The sequence below is a fragment of the Amblyomma maculatum genome, chromosome 7 (assembly GCF_055883805.1).
Source record: "Amblyomma maculatum isolate TAMU_Amacu chromosome 7, ASM5588380v1, whole genome shotgun sequence".
NCBI lineage: Eukaryota > Metazoa > Arthropoda > Arachnida > Ixodida > Ixodidae > Amblyomma > Amblyomma maculatum.
The window spans coordinates 143393708-143412041 of NC_139350.1; the positions used below are offsets into that span (position 1 = coordinate 143393708).

Below are 18334 nucleotides of genomic sequence, written 5' to 3' on the forward strand. Positions count from 1 at the left end.
ATCAGTGTTTAACGCAGCAGATAAACTCTAGAACCTTTCGAAAACTTCAGTTTTTGTAAGGGAACTGATTGGATCGGCCAGCAGGAACGACCACAAGAAATTTCTGAGCCCTAGCTGCAAATTTTGTTTCTACAGATTCCTGCTTGAATCTCATTGATGCCAATGTCTTTTCATGCGTTTGGGCTCTTCCAATTTTTGGGCCTGCTGCACATTCTTCTTGGAGGTCACCCCGGCCTTACAGAGTGCTACACTCCACGGAAGTGTCAGCACGAAGGGTCACCCACTCATGCGCCAGCACTTCGTCCAACGTTGGGCGCTCTTCTGCACGCCTTTTCAGCAGCTGCACAAGAATGAAGAAATGACATAGTTAGCATTGTTTAATCGCGAAATTGTCATGATCAACTTATCTCTCCTTATATAAATAACCTACTTTGGTTTACTGTCTGTATCCGGCTGGTAATGTATCTATCAGGTTCTATGTAAGACGATTTACCTACCTCTATCATACCTGTCCGTTTATCTGTCCGGCTATCTGTCTTTAGCACATTTATTTGGCTATCATATAATCAAATGTCCGCAACATAACAGCGGTTCAGGCCGAGAGTTTGTTGCTTGGTATGAAGAAAACCATGGCATAGCAGCACATATCCCCTGCTGTGCAGCAGGGCTGACTTTGGCAGCCGAAAGAGGTGGCATGAATCTGGAGCAAGCAGAAACAAAAGGAGAGCATACGGAACGGCGCGCCTTTACGAGGAAAGCGAGTGTGAGAGGTGAAGGGTGCCTCAGTGGATAGGACGGCGTATAACGTCTTAAAAAGTAATACACCTATGTGTACTGATAAGGGAGACTACCGAAGGCCTACTCTTGCCAATATCTGTTCGGTACATACTCCGTGGTACTAGGTGGCTAGACTTTGCTTACTAGGTGTTAGGGTGCAGCTGTTACTCCTGGATATATACTGCTGCAAAATGGTAACGCTGACTGCCACACTGCCACGATACGACGTACACATTATGAAGAGTGCTACCAGGAATTCCTACTGATCAACACTCTGGTACCAAGACGACCACGGTTACCTCACTGGTTTCGTGGAGTGGCACAGACGAGTTGCTCTAACACAACATAGCGACATAGTAATACCATCTCATAATAGAGAAACAACGTCCCGGTACCGACACAACATCGTAGAGTCTCTAATGATGTTCCATTCTGCTCTTAAAGCTACTTAAGCGTCCACTTGATTTACCCTCTGAATCATATTAAGCGGTCACAATTTGACGCCATTTTTATTCTCAACGACAGCCCTTGGCCAGTTACCATGGTAACTATTTATTTTCTGCCTATTTTTTCCCATATGCTGATGCAACATTCTGCTAATGAGTTGCTTTATTGCTTATTCTCGGGACCATGCTAAAGAATTCCCTCTGGACATTTGACTCGATTCCGCAAACTCCAATAAAGCCCTGCATTATACCACAGATATTTGCACTAGAGTATCCGTCTATTTGATACCACTCTCGACTTGTTTTATCATGCTCCAGTCGAAAGGAAGGGAGGCAGGAAAGCTCTGCCATCGCATGCACAGTCCCACAGCAGCACAATGTTTAGTCCCTGGAAGTAGAAGTCCGGCCTAGCCTTACTTTTAGTGCACGCCGGAACAAAAATTATGTCTTTTGTGGGCATTAGCGAAATCCTACAGTGCTTACGCGCTTAAATACCACGCTAGAAACGGCCCCCATCGGGCTCACTTATCAGTTGAGCCATCCGTCAAGAGGGTTGCGAAAGGTGCCAAACATGCTTGCCGGTTGGCAAACGATACTATACAACAATAGCTGATGGGTCCGTTCGTCAGACATTATTTATAGTCCAAAAGCACAACGGCACGAGGCTAGGGGCAACAAAGGACGACACACAACGCTGACTTACAAATACAGTTTTAATAAGGAAGCCATTGCTTATAAATGTGCCAGTGACACTGAAAAAAGAAAAACTGAAAAAACAAACAAACAAAAAATAACGACAAATGTCCCTCTGAGCAAGCAGTTTTGGTACCATAAGGTGCAGTAGTATAAAAAATCGGGTGTTTTCTGCAAGATAGCTGCAGAAGGAATACTTACACACCTCTGACTTAACTTCATTATCTCTGACGCTTCGATAATTTCTCTAGTCAGATGATCTTTGTATGTATGTGTCATTCGGCAGTCGTTATACAGTGGGGGGCAAGAACAATCACAGCAGTAAAGTCCGATGGGGGGGGGGGGGGGGGTCGACTGATTTATTGACATTGTTCTTGTGTTCCCTTAAGCCTATCATTATAATAACGAGCAGTCTGGCCTACATAGCATCCTCCCTAATCCAAAGGGATCGAATATACCAGGCTTTTTACGCACATCACAAATTTTACTTCATCCTTTTTCGTACACAAGGGTCCAGCTTCAAATTGACTTTTCTAACCAATTACATGCTCGCACATGCTTCTCTATTTCAAAGGACCTGAAAACATCTTCTCCAGCTCTCTTTCCAATTTTTTTTTTTTCAAATCATGGTAGACGGCATGAACATAAGGTACCACAGACTAATTTTCGTCTCTGTTAGTGTGGCTGACTGTGGTATCAGATTTCAACTTTGTCAACATTGTCCGCTACTGTCGCTGGAATATTAAGAGGGTATTTAGCAGTGCGACGCTCTCAACATTACTATAAGAGCTATTCACTGTCCAGTGGGTGTATGATGTCTTGATTGGCATTACTGATGCAAGACAGTGCCCCTTTTTACAAGTTTTGAATGAAAGAAACTGTATGGAAGCAACAGCATTTACCTATCGGTTCATAACACCACCATTTACGTGCAACAGTGAAATACAAGGTCAAGTCAAGAAATTTTACCAGTCATTCATGGGCACTTCAAGTGTCACTTCAAGAGTCGGAAGAACGTATGAAAAAATACGGAAACAATAGCAATACATTCTTCATCGAAATTCACCGAATAAGATTTCATCAAAACCAGATAGCCATCTAGAAAGCGGAAAATCTTGCAGCATGTGAACTAGTGCGACAATTTTTAAGTGTCCTTTCGTACATACCTCAGTCCAAATCGATGAGCAATGGACCTACGCACGCGGCTTGGCATTGCCCGTTCTTCTGAACGATATCATGGCCATCCTATTCAGCGTAAGTAAACTCAAGGTAGGTTTGTATCAGGGCCAAAATGTTTTACACAGAGATGCGAGATGCATTCTGGAAAGCAACTGCTCCGTTCCTCTCACTTACTTCAATACACTTTAACAGTTTTTCATGCGGAATAGAACAATACATGTCTTTGACGACAATAGGGCAAGCACGCAGCACTTTGTCTTAGTTATTTAAAAAAATCCAATTACCGTCGTTTGATTTCTTTCTCTTATAAGGGTCGTCAACAGTTAAGAGGGCTAATCGTTTTTGTAGGAACTTCCCAAAGCAGCTTGAATAGCAGCTTGCATTTCCAGTTTGTTATTCCGTTACTACTTTCGAACTATAACTCTACAAGATTTGCAGCGAATAACAATTTACTACTCCCGAAAAAGCGTGCAGCGGTGGCGTAGCGGTAGAACATCCGCCTCGCATGCAAGAGGACCGGGGTTCAAATCCCGGTGCCGCGCAATTCTCCACCGGATGACAAAAAAAAATAAAAAATCCGCGTGTCGATGGAATTGCATATACAGGTTTGGGGTGCGACCTGATGCCGGTAAACACATCCGGCAACGCACTCCCTCACCAGAACAGGAGTTGGCCACCCTGGTGCAGTAATTGGCCACAACCTCCTATGATAAGCTCCATAAAACCCCGGCCCTCAGTCACCAGCGGCTGCGGAACAACTGACCACGGCGGCGGTCAGACCTGTGACGCAGCAGGGGGTGCTAAGAAAGCCTGGCTCCGCTGGACAGGCCGCCATTGGAAACTGACCCTGGCAACGTTTAATGCTGGAACCCTTGCTAGTGAAGCTAGTTTAGCAGTGCTGTTAGAGGAACTAGAGGGCATGAAATGGGATGTCATAGGGCTTAGTGAGGTTAGGAGGCCGAATGAGGCATATACTGTACTGAAGGATGGGCATGTACTGTGTTATCGAGGTTTACCAGAGAGGCGACAACTAGGGGTAGGTCTCCTTGTCAATAAGTATATAGCGGGTAATATAGATGAATTCTATAGTATTAATGAGAGGGTTGCAGGCATCGTAATTAGGCCTAATAAACGGTATAAACTGAAGGTTGTACAGGCCTATGCACTTACATGTAGTTATGATGACCAGGCAGTTGAAAGCTTCTATGAAGATATAGAATTGGCAATGCGAAAAGTAAAGACGCAGTATACTGTACTAATGGGCGACTTCAATGCCAAGGTAGGGAAAAAACAGGCAGGAGACAATGCAGTAGGTGACTATGGCATTGGCTCTAGGAATAGCAGGGGGGAGTTACTAGTTGAGATTGCAGAGCGCAATAACTTACGAATCATGAATACCTTCTTCAGCAAACGGAAGAACCGGAAATAGACATGGAAAAGTCCTAACGGAGATACTAAAAATGAAATCGACTTCATAATGTGTTCAAACCCCCGCCATTGTGCAGGATGTAGAGGTAATCGGGAAAGTTCGATGTAGTGACCACAGGATGGTGAGGTCCCGAATCAGCTTAAATCTGAAGAAGGAACGCAATAGATTAGTAAGAAAGAAACCCATCAACGAATTAGCGGTGAGGGGGAGGGCAGAAGAGTTCAGGATCTCGCTAAAGAATAGGCATTCAGCTCTAACTGAGGATGGCGACATTACCCTAGAGGCAATGAGCAATAATGTCAGAGATATCATTACTGAGTGCGCGGTAGAAGTAGGCGGTAGGATAGTTAGAGAGGATACCGGTAAGCTGTCTAAGGAGACGAAAGATTTGATTAAGAAACGGCAGAGTATGAAAGCTTCCAATCCAACAGACCAGATCGAATTGGCCGAGATATCAAAGCTAATCAATAAGCGCAAGGTGGCCGATATAAGGAAGTATAACATGGAGAAAATTGAGCATGCTGTAAAGAACGGGGGAAGCCTTAAAGCGGTAAAGAAAAAAATTGGGCATAGGCAAAAACCAGGTGTATGCTATAAGGGACAAGGCGGGCAACATCATCACTAATATGGACAAGATAGTCAAAGTAGCCGAGGAGTTCTATACAGATCTCTACAGTAGCCAAAGTAGTCAGGACCGTAATGAGATTGGCGGTAGGGAAAAACAGTCAGACGTTCCACCAGTAACGAAGGACGAGGTCAAGAAAGCACTAGAAACTATGAAAAGGGGGAAATCAGCTGGAGAGGATCAGATAACTACAGATTTGCTGAAGGACGGGGGGGATATCGTGCTAGAAAAACTGGCCACCCTGTATACGCAGTGCCTGGTGTCATCGACGGTACCAGAAGCATGGAAGAATGCAAACATTATCCTCATTCACAAGAAAGGGGACTCTAAGGACCTTAAAAATTACAGACCAATCAGCTTACTGTCTGTTACGTATAAGGTATTTAGTAAGGTAATCGCTAATAGAATCAGGACAACCTTAGACTGCAATCAAGCAAAGGATCAAGCAGGGTTTCGGAAACGGTACTCTACTATCGATCATATTCATACCATCAATCAGGTGATAGAAAAATGCTCGGAATATAACCAGCCCTTATAGATAGCATTCATTGATTACGAAAAAGCATTTGACTCAGTTGAAACCTCGGCGGTGATGCAGGCATCGCGAAATCAGGGGGTAGACGAGCCGTACGTGAAAGTGCTGGAAGATATATATAGTGGCTGCACAGCAACCATAGTTCTACATAAAGAGAGCAACAAAATTCCCATAAAGAAAGGTGCTAGGCAAGGAGACACAATCTCCCCAGTACTATTCACAGCTTGTTTAGAGGAAGTATTCATAGACTTGGAATGGGAGCAGTTAGGGATAAGGGTAGATGGAGAATACCTCAGTAATCTGCTATTTGCTGATGACATTGCCTTGCTAAGCAACTCGGGGGATGAACTGCAAATAATGATTGATGACCTAGACAGAAAAAGTAGAAAGGTAGGCTTGAAAATCAATATGCAGAAGACTAAGGTAATGTTCAACAGTCTCGGGAAGGAACAGCAGTTTACATTAGGTAGCGAAATACTGGAAATAGTAGGCGAATATGTCTACTTAGGACAGATAGTAACCGCAGATTCGGACCATGAAAAGGAAATATCAAGAAGAATAAGATTGGGATGGAGCGCATTTGGCAAGCACTCGCAGATTATGACTAGCAGCTTACCGGTATCGCTCAAGAGGAAAGTATACAACAGTTGCATCTTGCCTGTACTCACCTATGGGGCTGAAACGTGGACGCTAACCAAGAGAGTTCTACTTAAGTTGAGGACAACCCAGAGGGCTATGGAACGAAAAATGGTATGGGTAACATTAAGAGATAGAAAGCGTGCAGAGTGGGTCAGAGAAATAACTCAAGTTACCGACATTCTAGTGGAAATTAAGAAGAAGAAATGGACATGGGCAGGACATGTAGTGCGAAGAGAGGATAACCGATGGTCGCTTAGGGTACCAAACTGAATTCCAAGGGAAGGAAAGCGTAGCAGGGGGAGGCAGAAAGTTAGGTGGGCGGATGAGATTAAGAAGTTCGCAGGGGTCAAGTGGACGCGGCTAGCACAGAACCGGGTTAAGTGGAGAAATATGGGAGAGGCCTTCGCCCTGCAGTGGGTATAATCAGGCTGATGATGATGATGACTCCCGAAAGTTCGTACTAATTATAGAAAAATGACGACATCTTTTGCAGCCATTTCATTTTGGAACTCATTGCCTTTAACACTGAAAACTTATATGTCCTTGCCCACATTTAAGAATAACTTGAAGGAATATTTGCTGAACTGCTGATGTTTTATATTTTTTATTTCTGATACCTGTGTTAGTGCCTTTGTTTTTGTGTAAAACTACTGATTCGCCCAATTTCTGTGTTAGTGCATTTGTTTTTGTGTAAAGATACCGATTTGCCATGTTTTGTATGTTATAAGCTTTCGCTAACTTTGCTGTTATTATTTATTTTGTTGTAGTGATCTATCGAGGGTCCCGGTGCAGTGTTATGACTATGGGACCCTCGTCTGTATTTTTATACATTTTGTAAACATGTTCAATCTAATAAACATTGAATTTCACTTTCAAAAAAAAGGCACTACTGCTACGTTCTGTTTATTAAATAACCACCCGTAAAGGCATAACTAATTGGTGAGCTTTTGCGCTAAAAAAATACACTAAGGTTGTTTTGCTTACTTAGCTATGAATAAAAACAGGGCTTCTGTATCGAACTTTTCGCACAATTATTTAGCTTTCTTTTTCGCTTTCGCAAGATAGGCTGTTCCGTTTTCATTAAAAACCGAGAAAACCGCATCGCCCGCATTTTGCTTAAGCAATCTTTGGGAAATACCCCAAAAACTCCATTCTTTGCCCGCGGCTAATAAAAACAAAGAATTCGTCCGCAAGTGGGTGACATTCTTGTTAATTGGGAGGCTTTTTGTTCGAGGTCTCGGGCGCAGCACCATGTCCGCTCCGTCCGAGAAACAGAAACACCTAATGGCCTAGGCTCTTCAGCTGGTCGGGAAACGTGCCGTGTCATTTCTAGTAGCTAGGGAGGAAGGGAAGGGGAGGGGGATGGGAGTGGGCTTCATCCTTCGCTGAACCGCAAACTTTGGGCCGAGGCGTAGGACGCACTGAACATCCTCCGGATTAGGAATATCTTTCTGGTTATAAACTTTGTTAAGCATCCATCTTGGTTTTTTTCGAAGGTTTCTTTGGAAGTAGTGGAAGCTGCTGCTGCCACATGAACTCAGTTGAGCTGCTGATGAAGCAGCTGACTCCATGCCACAGTTTTTCAAACACTCAGCGGATTGGAACACTGCACATGCAGCTTCGGTGGGTACTTGCAAATATTGTAACGGATGAAATGGTTTTAATACAGATGAACATCGTATGAAGGACGAACGCACACGGCTCACAAAACCCAGATCATGCAGTCTGTGCGCGGGTCGCTTCCCCTGCTTCTTCTTGTTCTCTTTCTTCTGCTTCTCATGCGCCGCTACGCGGCGTAACAATATCACTTCTCGTTGTCATTCGGCTTTCTTTTTGCCTTCTGTCAGCCATGGCATAAGGATGTGCAAGTTACTAAAGTTCCTAATAACCAGGACAAATGATTGAGCTCTTTCGCTATTCCCGTCAAACACTTGTAATATTGTATCCCACATGACAGAGTGATAATTGCACTGGTAAAGTAATTGACAGGTACGGAGCAGTTACTTTCCAAAATGCGTCTTGCATCTCTGTATAAAACATTTTGGCCCTTATAGAAACATACCTTGTATCTACGTACTCTGAATGGTATATCTGTGCTTTTATTCAGAAGCGAGGCGCATAAGTGCGTGCACTGCTCCAATGCTAAGAGAGTTTTATTGAGCTATGCACTACCGGACACTTATAATCATCTCATAAGTTCAAATGCCGTACGATTTTCTGATTTGTAGATGACTATCTGGTTTTGATTAAATCTGATTCGGTAAATTTTGGTGAAGAATTTATTGCTATCATTTCGGTCTATTTTTCAAGTTTTTGCGCCTCTTGAAGTGACACATTAAGCGCCTGTGAATGACTAGAAAATTTCTTGACTTTGTACTTCACTGATACACGTATGTGCTGGTCCTATGAAGAGAAAAATAAAATGCCGTAGCTTCCGAACAGTTCCTCTCACTCAAAGCTCGCAAAAAGGGGCATTGTCGGGTGTTGACTCAGTAACGCCATGAAGAAATAATGCACCCCCTTGGACTGTCAACAGCTTTCATTGTCCATTTGAGAGGCTCATTACTGAAGGATATCCTCGTATTTTAGTAGCAGTAGCGGAGGGCATGTTGAAGAAGTTAAAATCTGGCACAGCAGTCAACCAAAGGAGCGGAGGAAAAAATATGTCTGTGATACGTTACGTACATGTCGTCTCCTATAATTTGAAAAAAATTGTAAGGAGAGCTGCAGCGGGTTTTCAGCTCCTGTGAAATTGAGAAGTATCTGTGCTCGTGTAAATGGTCTCGAAAAGTCAAGTGAAGCTGGTCCCGTCTGTACGAAAGAGCATGAGGTAAAATATGCGAAGTTCGTAAAAAACCTAGCATATTCGATCGTCTTCGGTTGCGGAGGATGCTATGTTAGCAAAACTGATCGTTGTTTGAATGTTAGACTGAGGGAGCAGAAACATAATGCGAGGAACACCGCGCGCCACATTGCTGTTGACTGCCGTGATTCTTCTTGCCAGTGACTGGATAAAAACAGGCGAATTGTGCATAAACCCAAAGGTCAGCTGGCTAAAGAAGTTTTCGAGGCCTCTCAGGTAATGCAGTTAGATCAGAGTTGTGTAAGTACCCATTGTATAGCTATATTGCAGTAAAGACATGAATATTTGCATACGTAGTTCACCTTATGGCATCAAAAATGAGCTTGCTCACACAGCGCCTTTTTAAGAAATTGCTTCCTGAATAATATTTTCGTTTTTAGTGAGCACTGTGTGGACATCTCTTCATATTCTGTTGCCTCATGACGTTCTGCTGTTGCTTTAGAAATAAAAGTTAGTATACAAGCTCTAGCTGTGAAGCTCGGCGGCTCTGCGTGAGCTCCACGTACCTGCGCCATCATGGAGCTGTAGAAGCAACTTGCTTCCCTCTCTCACTAGCCGGTGGCGCTGTGCAGCGCAGCTTTCTCATATTTTCTTTGTTCTACGTGCGCACGTGCGTGCTTACGCGTTCATGCGCGTATGTTGGAGCGTATGTGGGCATGCGTCTGTGCGTATGTATGTGTGTTTGTGTTTCTGTGGGCGTGCATGCATGCGTGTTTTTTGCATTCCTGTGTGCTATGTGTGTCTGAGGGTCAGCACGTGTTTGCGTATGCGTGTGGTCAGTGTGCGCGTATCTGGCCGCACTTGTGCGCGTATGTGCACGTGTGCGTGTTTGTGCGCATGTGTTCTTGCGTGGGTGGGTATCTGCGTTAATTCCTGCGTGCGTGTTGGGGAGTGAGTGCGTATTTGTGCGTTTGTGTGCGTATATGAGTTCGATCGCGTGCACGTAAGTGTGAGTGTGTGCATGTGTGTGTGAAGGTGGGCTAGCGTGTGTGTACATACGCGCCTATGGTATATGTGGGCGCACATATTTATGTGCGTCTGTTTCAGCGTGTGGGGCCTAAACCTGCATGTGGGTATACGAGAGTGTCTGCGTACGTGAAAATGGCTATTTGTGCGTGTGTGTGGGGAGTATTTGCGGGTGAGTGCTTGCGTGTATATGGCAGTGTACGTGAGTGCGACTGAATGTACTCGCACGCGGACACGTATGGGCACGCACGTATGGGTAAGCTTGTGTGGGCGTCCGTGTCTGCATATGATATGTGCGTGTGTTCTTGGGAGCTTACATGAGTGTGCGTTCTTATGCGTGTGGACGTTATGTGTTTCCATGCGCGCATATGTGGGTGGCCGCGTACAGACATGCGCGTGTGGGTGCCTATTGCGTTTTTTTGTCAGGAGCTCGGTGCATACGCCAGTAATTATTATTCACGATGCATCCATTTTCTTGCTAGGTTTCTGATACAGTGGTGTAAACAGTCTACAAGTAAACGCAGCGATGAGACTGGCCAAGACGTTTTAGGCGAGTACCACTTTTTCCTGGTATCGCAAGTTTGGCAAGGAAAAATAGCAGCGAGCCTGAAACACACACAAGCTACACGTCTACGCGAGCTGTAGGCTGCGACGGACCGTCTACTGCGGAGCAAGATGTAGCGGCCCCAGCATCGGGAGGCTTGCGAGGGAAGGGAAACATCAACACTAAAAGCACGGGCGGAGAGTTTAAATGCAGCTAGTCTAGTAACATTGGTTCAGGAGACCATGGTCGAGCCATCTCTCATTCTTCTATCCTTATCAGGAGTAAGAGCACAAAGCGGTGGCTACAGTATATGCTGTGCTTGAGATTATTAATTCAGATCCTTCTTTGAAAAGCCATGAAAGGTATGTGAGCGGTTTGTCTGCAGGTGCGCTTTGCAGTAGAGAGTATATTATTTGCGCGTAGTGCGTAATAAACTGATTGAGTAAAATTTATGATCAACTGTTTCGTATTCACCTCCTCCAGCAATGAATATTTTGAAAGCGAAGGTTTTTTACATCGTTGTTCGAACGTTTTTAGCCCAAAAGGTAGGCTTTTTACATCTCGCCGAGGGTTGCTCTGCTGCATCGCGCAGTGTAAAAATGGCATCTGTGTGGCGTGATATCGTCACAGGAATCACGTTTGACATCTTCCACATGAGAAAAGAAGCAAGCTGTGTCGGCATTTACTCAAAGCCAATTCATTCATTCAATGTGCAACGTTGAATGCCAACTTTGGTTTTCGTGAGTGTTTTCTTCACGTTTGATACCCCGCACTATAACTTCCACTACTAAATTTTAAAACTTCTCCTTGCATACGATTTCGCAATTTGGACGGCCTTCACCTTAGTATTATATTTACATGTCCCAACATCGAAATTATTGGTTTATTATTCTTCTTTTCGTTACAAGCTATCAGGTGAAATATATGTCTCCTACACGCGCCACGAACAGCAGTCACTACAAAATATATATGTTTTGGTTGTTGAAAAACACATTCTGGATAATTTGAATCGCCTGGTTAACCAGCCGTGTGGACAAAATAATGAACTCCTCGTTTGATTTGTTGACTTGCATGAAGGCCAATTATTGCCACCAGCCTCAAGCTCAAGCTACTTAAGACAATGGAGGCTACTCACTCTTCCGACGAGGTCGCACACGGCGTTGCTCATGAGCATCGGGAACATGACCGTGGCATCTCGGATGCGCTCCTGGGTGCGAGTAGCGGTAGGTGCCTGGAATGGAGCTTTTCCCACGAGCAGCTCATAAATGAGTACTCCTAGACTCCAGATGTCCACTTTCTTGTCGTATGGTAGTTTGGTTATCATCTCAGGTGCGATATAGTCCAAAGTTCCGCAGAACGTTTTCCGCCTGCAAGGGACATTGCAAGTATCAACATGCGCGTTTATGCACCGTGAAATAAGGCACGCTCATCTCTTTGCAATTCTAGAGAGGTGCTGAAACTCATAACTAGCTTAGACTAGTTCCCCAGTATCTGCGGCTGTCCCGGCTAATCGCTTGAAGTCAGTTTCAGCCCCGCCTCGCACATCATTAGTTGTTAGGGGAAAATAAACGTTGCTTGAAAAGATGGCACACCGGCCAATCGAAGAACGAAGCCGCCCCTACAAGGAGCGGTAAATGCAAGCTGGCCGAGTAAGAATAAAATGTTGTCTATACCTGCCAAACATTACCTCGAAATTTCAATCCCCTCTGGACCTAACAAATTAGTTTGCGCTTTGTTAAGACAAACCCGTTGCTCTGATTGCATACCATGGAGACATAACTGTAAACAGCGCTAATAGTCTCCATATAGGTACTACAAACGACGACCGATACTTAATGAAAGCTGGTCGGTGTGCCCACCTCTGAAAGGCCAGAACTTGCACCGACAACCCGAAATCCGCCACCTTGATTTCACCGTGGAGGCCTAACAGAAGGTTCTCTGGTTTGATGTCCCGGTGAATAACGTTCCTTGAGTGCAGGTAGTTCAACGCTGAACACAGCTGGAACACATACTGCATGAGAGGCATCGAGAGGAGTGCTTATGAGCAGCTGTAAGAGCGAGGTACGCAGCGTATCGTCCAAGAATGCAAAAAAAGAATGCACACCAAAATTTAAAAGAGGCTGGATTGCCCTTTCATCGAAATATTAGAACCCAGTTCCCAACTGGACGACCAAAGATCTGTCACGCGTGTTCACTGCACTACTGTCATTGTACCGGGAACTAACCGCCCAAAAAGCCCAATCGATTGAGACCTGAGGCATCTATATGCCACACTGGAAAACATGGGGTATCTAATGTCATTTTCACTGTCTAATTTTATTCTCCAGAAGCACCGAAGCATTTCAGGTACAACTCGCGAATAAATTATTTTCTCGGCTCTTGGGTTTCGTCGTGAGCTTGCAAGGAACATGCCATCTACAGACTCTCTCTAGACGCAAAAATGACATAAATGCGGATGTCATCAGCTGCTTTTTTTTTTCTATCACATTGCATCATATTTGAAATACGTGTCCCTCTATTTGATTTTTTTTTTAAATGTCGAAAACGTTTTGTTTCTACATGAGTCATCTTTCTGGGTATGATATTGAAGATACCGATACAAGCCCCGTTTCTCATGAGTGCACCTCGTAAGACTTCCCGCCCAGTTCTAGTCATTCAAACTGACGGCTTCAGTTCAATCAAAACCATGCGTTGACCGGCAAATCCCCCTATTCAGTTCGCCTTTCCAGTTACCGATAACTGACTTCTTGGCATGCCTTATGGATTCATTATTTAAACCACGCGCGTACAGTAAACACCTAGATTTACTGTTACTTGCTCTACGTTAAAATGTTATCACCTTCAGTACTCATGTATTAGAGTATTCTTTAATGTGAAAAGAAACCGAACAACTTTAGCAACTTCGAACACAGCAAGGCAAGATTGATTAAAACCTAAAAGTAAACATGATTTTAAGCCTATTGGTCTGCTGAAAGTTATAAAACAAAGCTCCCGAAACTTCTGTCGCCCTCGACGCTAGAGAAGTAAACCAATAACTATATGACGTCATTAAAGGGGCCCACAACGTCCAGGGACCCTATATCATAAAATCCCCGCTCACACATCATCCAGTGTTAGCCCCTTCTAGCTGACACAGCCATTAGGGTTCCCAAGAAGACAGTGCTGCGAACCAGTGCTAGTCATGTGCACCATAATGATGGCAGGTCTCAAGCATGCAAAACCACTTTGAAGTTTGAAGTTTATTCGTTGTGTCTCTGTTGAAGCCCAGCATTCCTCCTTTCTTATCGTTTATGGTTGCTGCTGAAATGCTATGTTGGGCGAATTATGGAGGTTATGACCGTGATGCTTTCGGAACTAGTCCAGTGGAAGCATCTTAAACGAGACACAAGGCAAGAAAGCATAAATTCGTATTTTTTTAGGATGAAAGTTTCTCTTTGTAAAGTAGCGCGTGTGCGGCTTTTGTGTGTATCTAAATTGTTTTGTTTGTTCTGCAACATCTAGCTCTCTGATATCCAAAAATATGCCAATGTGATTGTTGCATCATTACTAATTGTGACAAGTATGGCTCAAGAGAAGGATAATTTAGACGTCGAACGAATGTTGGCTAATAATGTACACATATGTGGGCCCATCAGGTATTTCCAGTGCATCTTCAGGAATTCTCCAAACGAAAGAAAAAATTTCTGGTATTCTTATTTATTGAAAAATTACTTATGAATGAGTGAGGAATAACTAAAAACTTGTCATTTGACTGAATTGTAGTCGAGATCAAAAAGGCTGGGCTTATCTTGCAGAACTGTGTACAACCCTCACAGCATTTACTGCGAACACAACGCGCTCCGGCGCTCCTGCAAATACAAATAGGTGAGTGAGTGCTCTCGTTTGCTACCGATATGGTGGTGCGCCCGAAATTATATGCAGAAAGTTCGGCCAAAGAATATGCTTACTAGGATTTCGGCAAATTTACTAGCCAGCGCGTGCAGCTAAATGATTCCTTATCACCGACAGTAGCTACTCAAGGACATGCAGTATAGCTTTTGCAGTAAACGGGGATATAATGAGTTTTTTGAGAAATGTCTCTAGCCAACACTTTCTTTTTCTGTCAGGGCCGCTCCCAATATAGTTTGATGCCACAGCCGTCAACTTTCACGTACGCCTACTCCACAAAAGGATATCCCCAATGTGTGCACTTCTAGGTGATCGGGAACGTGTGCTTAGAACCAGATACTCTTGAGAGCGTTCCACACGTGCCACGAGATCCAAGCTGGCTTGAGACCTATGTGCATTGAGTGGGGCTGGGATGGAAACGCGGTATGTCACCTTTGGGGCGGGTTTTAGAATGTCCTGCAGCTGTGCCCGCATATAGAGGACTCCGCAAGAACTTGAGGTAGTGTACTTGCAGCAAGCATGTGGCGTCTGGAAAACCTCAAGGTTTCATTTCCTGCTAGCTTCCACTTCCACTCATGCTCCCAAACCTAACTGTTTTGGCTGATATATCCTCAGATTTCTGTATGCTCTTTTCATCCTGCTAAAATGGGCTCAAGAATTGAGTTCCTCTACTGAACGATTCGTTCCAAAGCAATTATTGCTTTTTAGATGATTCTTTTTCAAGTTCACAGATAATTGTTTCAAAAATCGGGAGAGATACGTCAGTGGCGATTTAAGTGGTGGATTGCACAACCACGCAGACATATTCATATAATAGTCAAATTTAATACGGTTGAGTCACGCTACGCAATAAAAATTACGTTATAGATTTCATGGGGAACAAACAAGATGCCGAATTGAGGACCGCACAATCGGAGGTAAATTCAGCTCCTAATTGTACTTGATCGGTGATGTGACTGAAATACCGATCCTCAAAAGTGCGCATTTCATAATTGCTTGAGTTGGTTTTGTACTGTTATAAAATAACGTCGCAGCACGTCTTACCGTTGCCAAAGCGAAGTTCCCTTATTTGTGATGTACCCCAGCGGAATGTGCATTACATATTTATTAAATGCGAGGGACGCTGTTCTGCAATCGCTGATTCAGAAGAGCCAACTCTACAAGCCTTCAAATTTATTCGTGCTTCGTTATTTTCAACAAAATTGTTAAATCCAGAACAATTTTGACAAGAGTTAGGTTCTCATGACCATACCTTTCGCAACGTAACCTTGCCCCGTACATTACGCGAACCGTATAAGGTGCTCAAAGTCAGCATTGCTGTACAATCCACCTATACTACTGCACCGACGTAACCCATAGGTAGTAAGTATCTGTGAATGGTAAAAAAATACCCTCTTTATTCCCGCCGCTCATAAGGCACGCGGAAGTGTCCCAAATAGTCACCTGTACCCAAGCTTCTCACAGCGTTGCCAAGCTATTCCGCATGTTTGATCCATATTTTCGAAGATTAGCTTGTTATACAGGACAGTTAGTTACTGGCCACTTAATACGATATACGCCACCTCATGGCAAGAGCTTAGCTTGGTTTCCCATTGCATTTAAACTATATTTTCGGTTGAAACCATATTCTATGAGCGTCAAGAAGGGACTCAACTCCTCGCATTCGAATTCATCTCTACAAAACAAGTTCCAAGCAGCTCCCGCCGTGAAAATGAGTAAAACACTACACAAGGAGACAGGGAGAGTGAGGTGCATGCGTGTTTGTGTGTGTGTGTGTGTGTGTGTGTGTGTGTGTGTGTGTGTGTGTGTGTGTGTGTGTGTGTGTGTGTGTGTGTGTGTGTGTGTGTGTGTGTGTGTGTGTGTGTGTGTGTGTGTGTGTGTGTGTGTGTGTGTGTGTGTGTGTGTGTGTGTGTGTGTGTGTGTGTGTGTGTGTGTGTGTGTGTGTGTGTGTGTGTGTGTGTGTGTGTGCGCGTGTGGGTGGGTGTGCACTTGCGTGCCCTTGCGCGTTCAGTACCCCTGTTTCAACATTGCCTTTATTACAACTTTCAGCAATAGAATCATTACGACTTTATTGACCGAATAGAAAGATAACCCCGAGACTTGTGCTCATGGGCAGAGCACTTTTCGCCCGGCATTAAAAGGGGCGTCTGGAAAACGTCGCATGGGTGATTGTAGGAATCAAAGCATCCAGCACGATGAAATGTGGGTAAGCAGAAGGAAGCAGAGAACTCACCGTTGCGACTGCGTTTTCAGACAGACATCCTTCCTTCATAAGCTTGTCAAAAAGCGAGCCGTTCGGTGCGTACTCTAAGATGAGGAAGACCCTGTCTTCGTCGTGGAACCAATTGTATAAGCAAATGATGTTCGGGTGTCTGCGAGAAGTGGGACAAAGTAGCCGCTGAGCAATTCTGTCACCATTGTTAGTGTACAACATAGCATTGTATAGTATGCGCACGTATAAATTGAAAGGTGCATAAAGTGTGGTGCGAAAATGTTTAAGCACTTCAGTATATATTTCAACATTTTTATTTATAGTATTACCAAACTTTTGAGTAAACTAGAATAATGTTGGAGTGCCACGAATTTAAACAGTAGCCAGAAAATGGAATACACAAGGCACTTTGATCCAATCCCACACAGAAAACGAGAAAACAGAAATGGGTTCTTAACAAGCATTTTTACTTTGGAAAGCTCACGAGGGGCTTGAAAAGTGTTTTACGTGCGCTTTCTCGCGAGAGGAAAAACGATCACGCAGTCAGAAGACCTGGTTATCTAGCTAATGCTCCCTCATTTTTATATGGAAGAAGGACCAAGCATATGTAAGCATACGCAACAGCACTGACACGCATAGCAATCACTTCTCTGGTTTTTCGGAAAGTTTAGAACGATTCCAACAACTGCAGACATGGCACTTCTATGTAAACCAAGCATATGTTTGCAGTAGAATCTATATTGGAAGTAGTGTTCAAGCCCATTACAGCTGAAATAATATTCAGGCTTCGCATAGCGCCTGACCATTGCGGAGAAGCTCGTAATCGCGTCAAAAAAGTTGGGAGGTAAGATCACCGTATCTTTCGCTTACGCTTTCCTAGGCGCATTTTTTTTTTTCGAGGCAAGGAAAGCTCTGTAGACTTTTGAAGCATTAGTTTTCCTCATTAGAGCGGTCGCTTTCCAGACGCAGACACACCGCTGCAGTGAATACGTCATTCACGGCCTTTTACCTGTTACTGCGGGCTGCTAAATAGACTAAACGCGCGGAGCGGCATAATTTGTCAATTACTTGGCCATTACAAGTCCTGAGACGAAACAAAATGCCTCGCATTCTTTACACTTAAGCTTCGCACATGGGACTCTTTTTAGCTCGTAGAATTTAAAATAATGTCTTGCCAAGATTTTATCCAAATTCAGATATTTTCTGCACACGAAGGTACTCCACTTCTGGAAATATACGACGTGACAAATCGGAACGTGTGCGCCATTTACATCACCGTGATTTCTGGTGCGATTATATACAAACAAACGTTCAATGATTATTTTGGACTCGATGGTAAATTACATTCTGTACAGCATGAATTCAAGGAGTGTTGAGACATTGGAGGGATATATGAAACCAAACAACTTTTTTTATGTGAAGAAATGTCGCTGCATTGCTTAGAAACTGGCAAAATGAACTCCAGAAACTCTGCCATATTCAAAGTATACTAGAGGAAATTAAATTTGGTGACATTGCTGTGACGTCTCTACACTGGA

General features: G+C 43.9%; 1 protein-coding gene across 1 annotated transcript in view; it reads right to left on the bottom strand.

Annotated features, from left to right (window-relative positions):
* Positions 1–235: 235 nt before the first annotated feature.
* The window catches only part of LOC146184903 (aurora kinase A-like), a 35657-nt gene continuing 17558 nt past the window's right edge, over positions 236–18334 (bottom strand). The window contains exons 4-7 of the mRNA XM_084608649.1: positions 16818–16956; positions 12556–12707; positions 11832–12063; positions 236–340 (exon numbers count right to left, since the gene is read on the bottom strand). Coding sequence (XP_084464775.1) covers positions 236–340; positions 11832–12063; positions 12556–12707; positions 16818–16956 — 628 coding nt within the window. The remainder of the gene's footprint in view (positions 341–11831; positions 12064–12555; positions 12708–16817; positions 16957–18334) is intronic.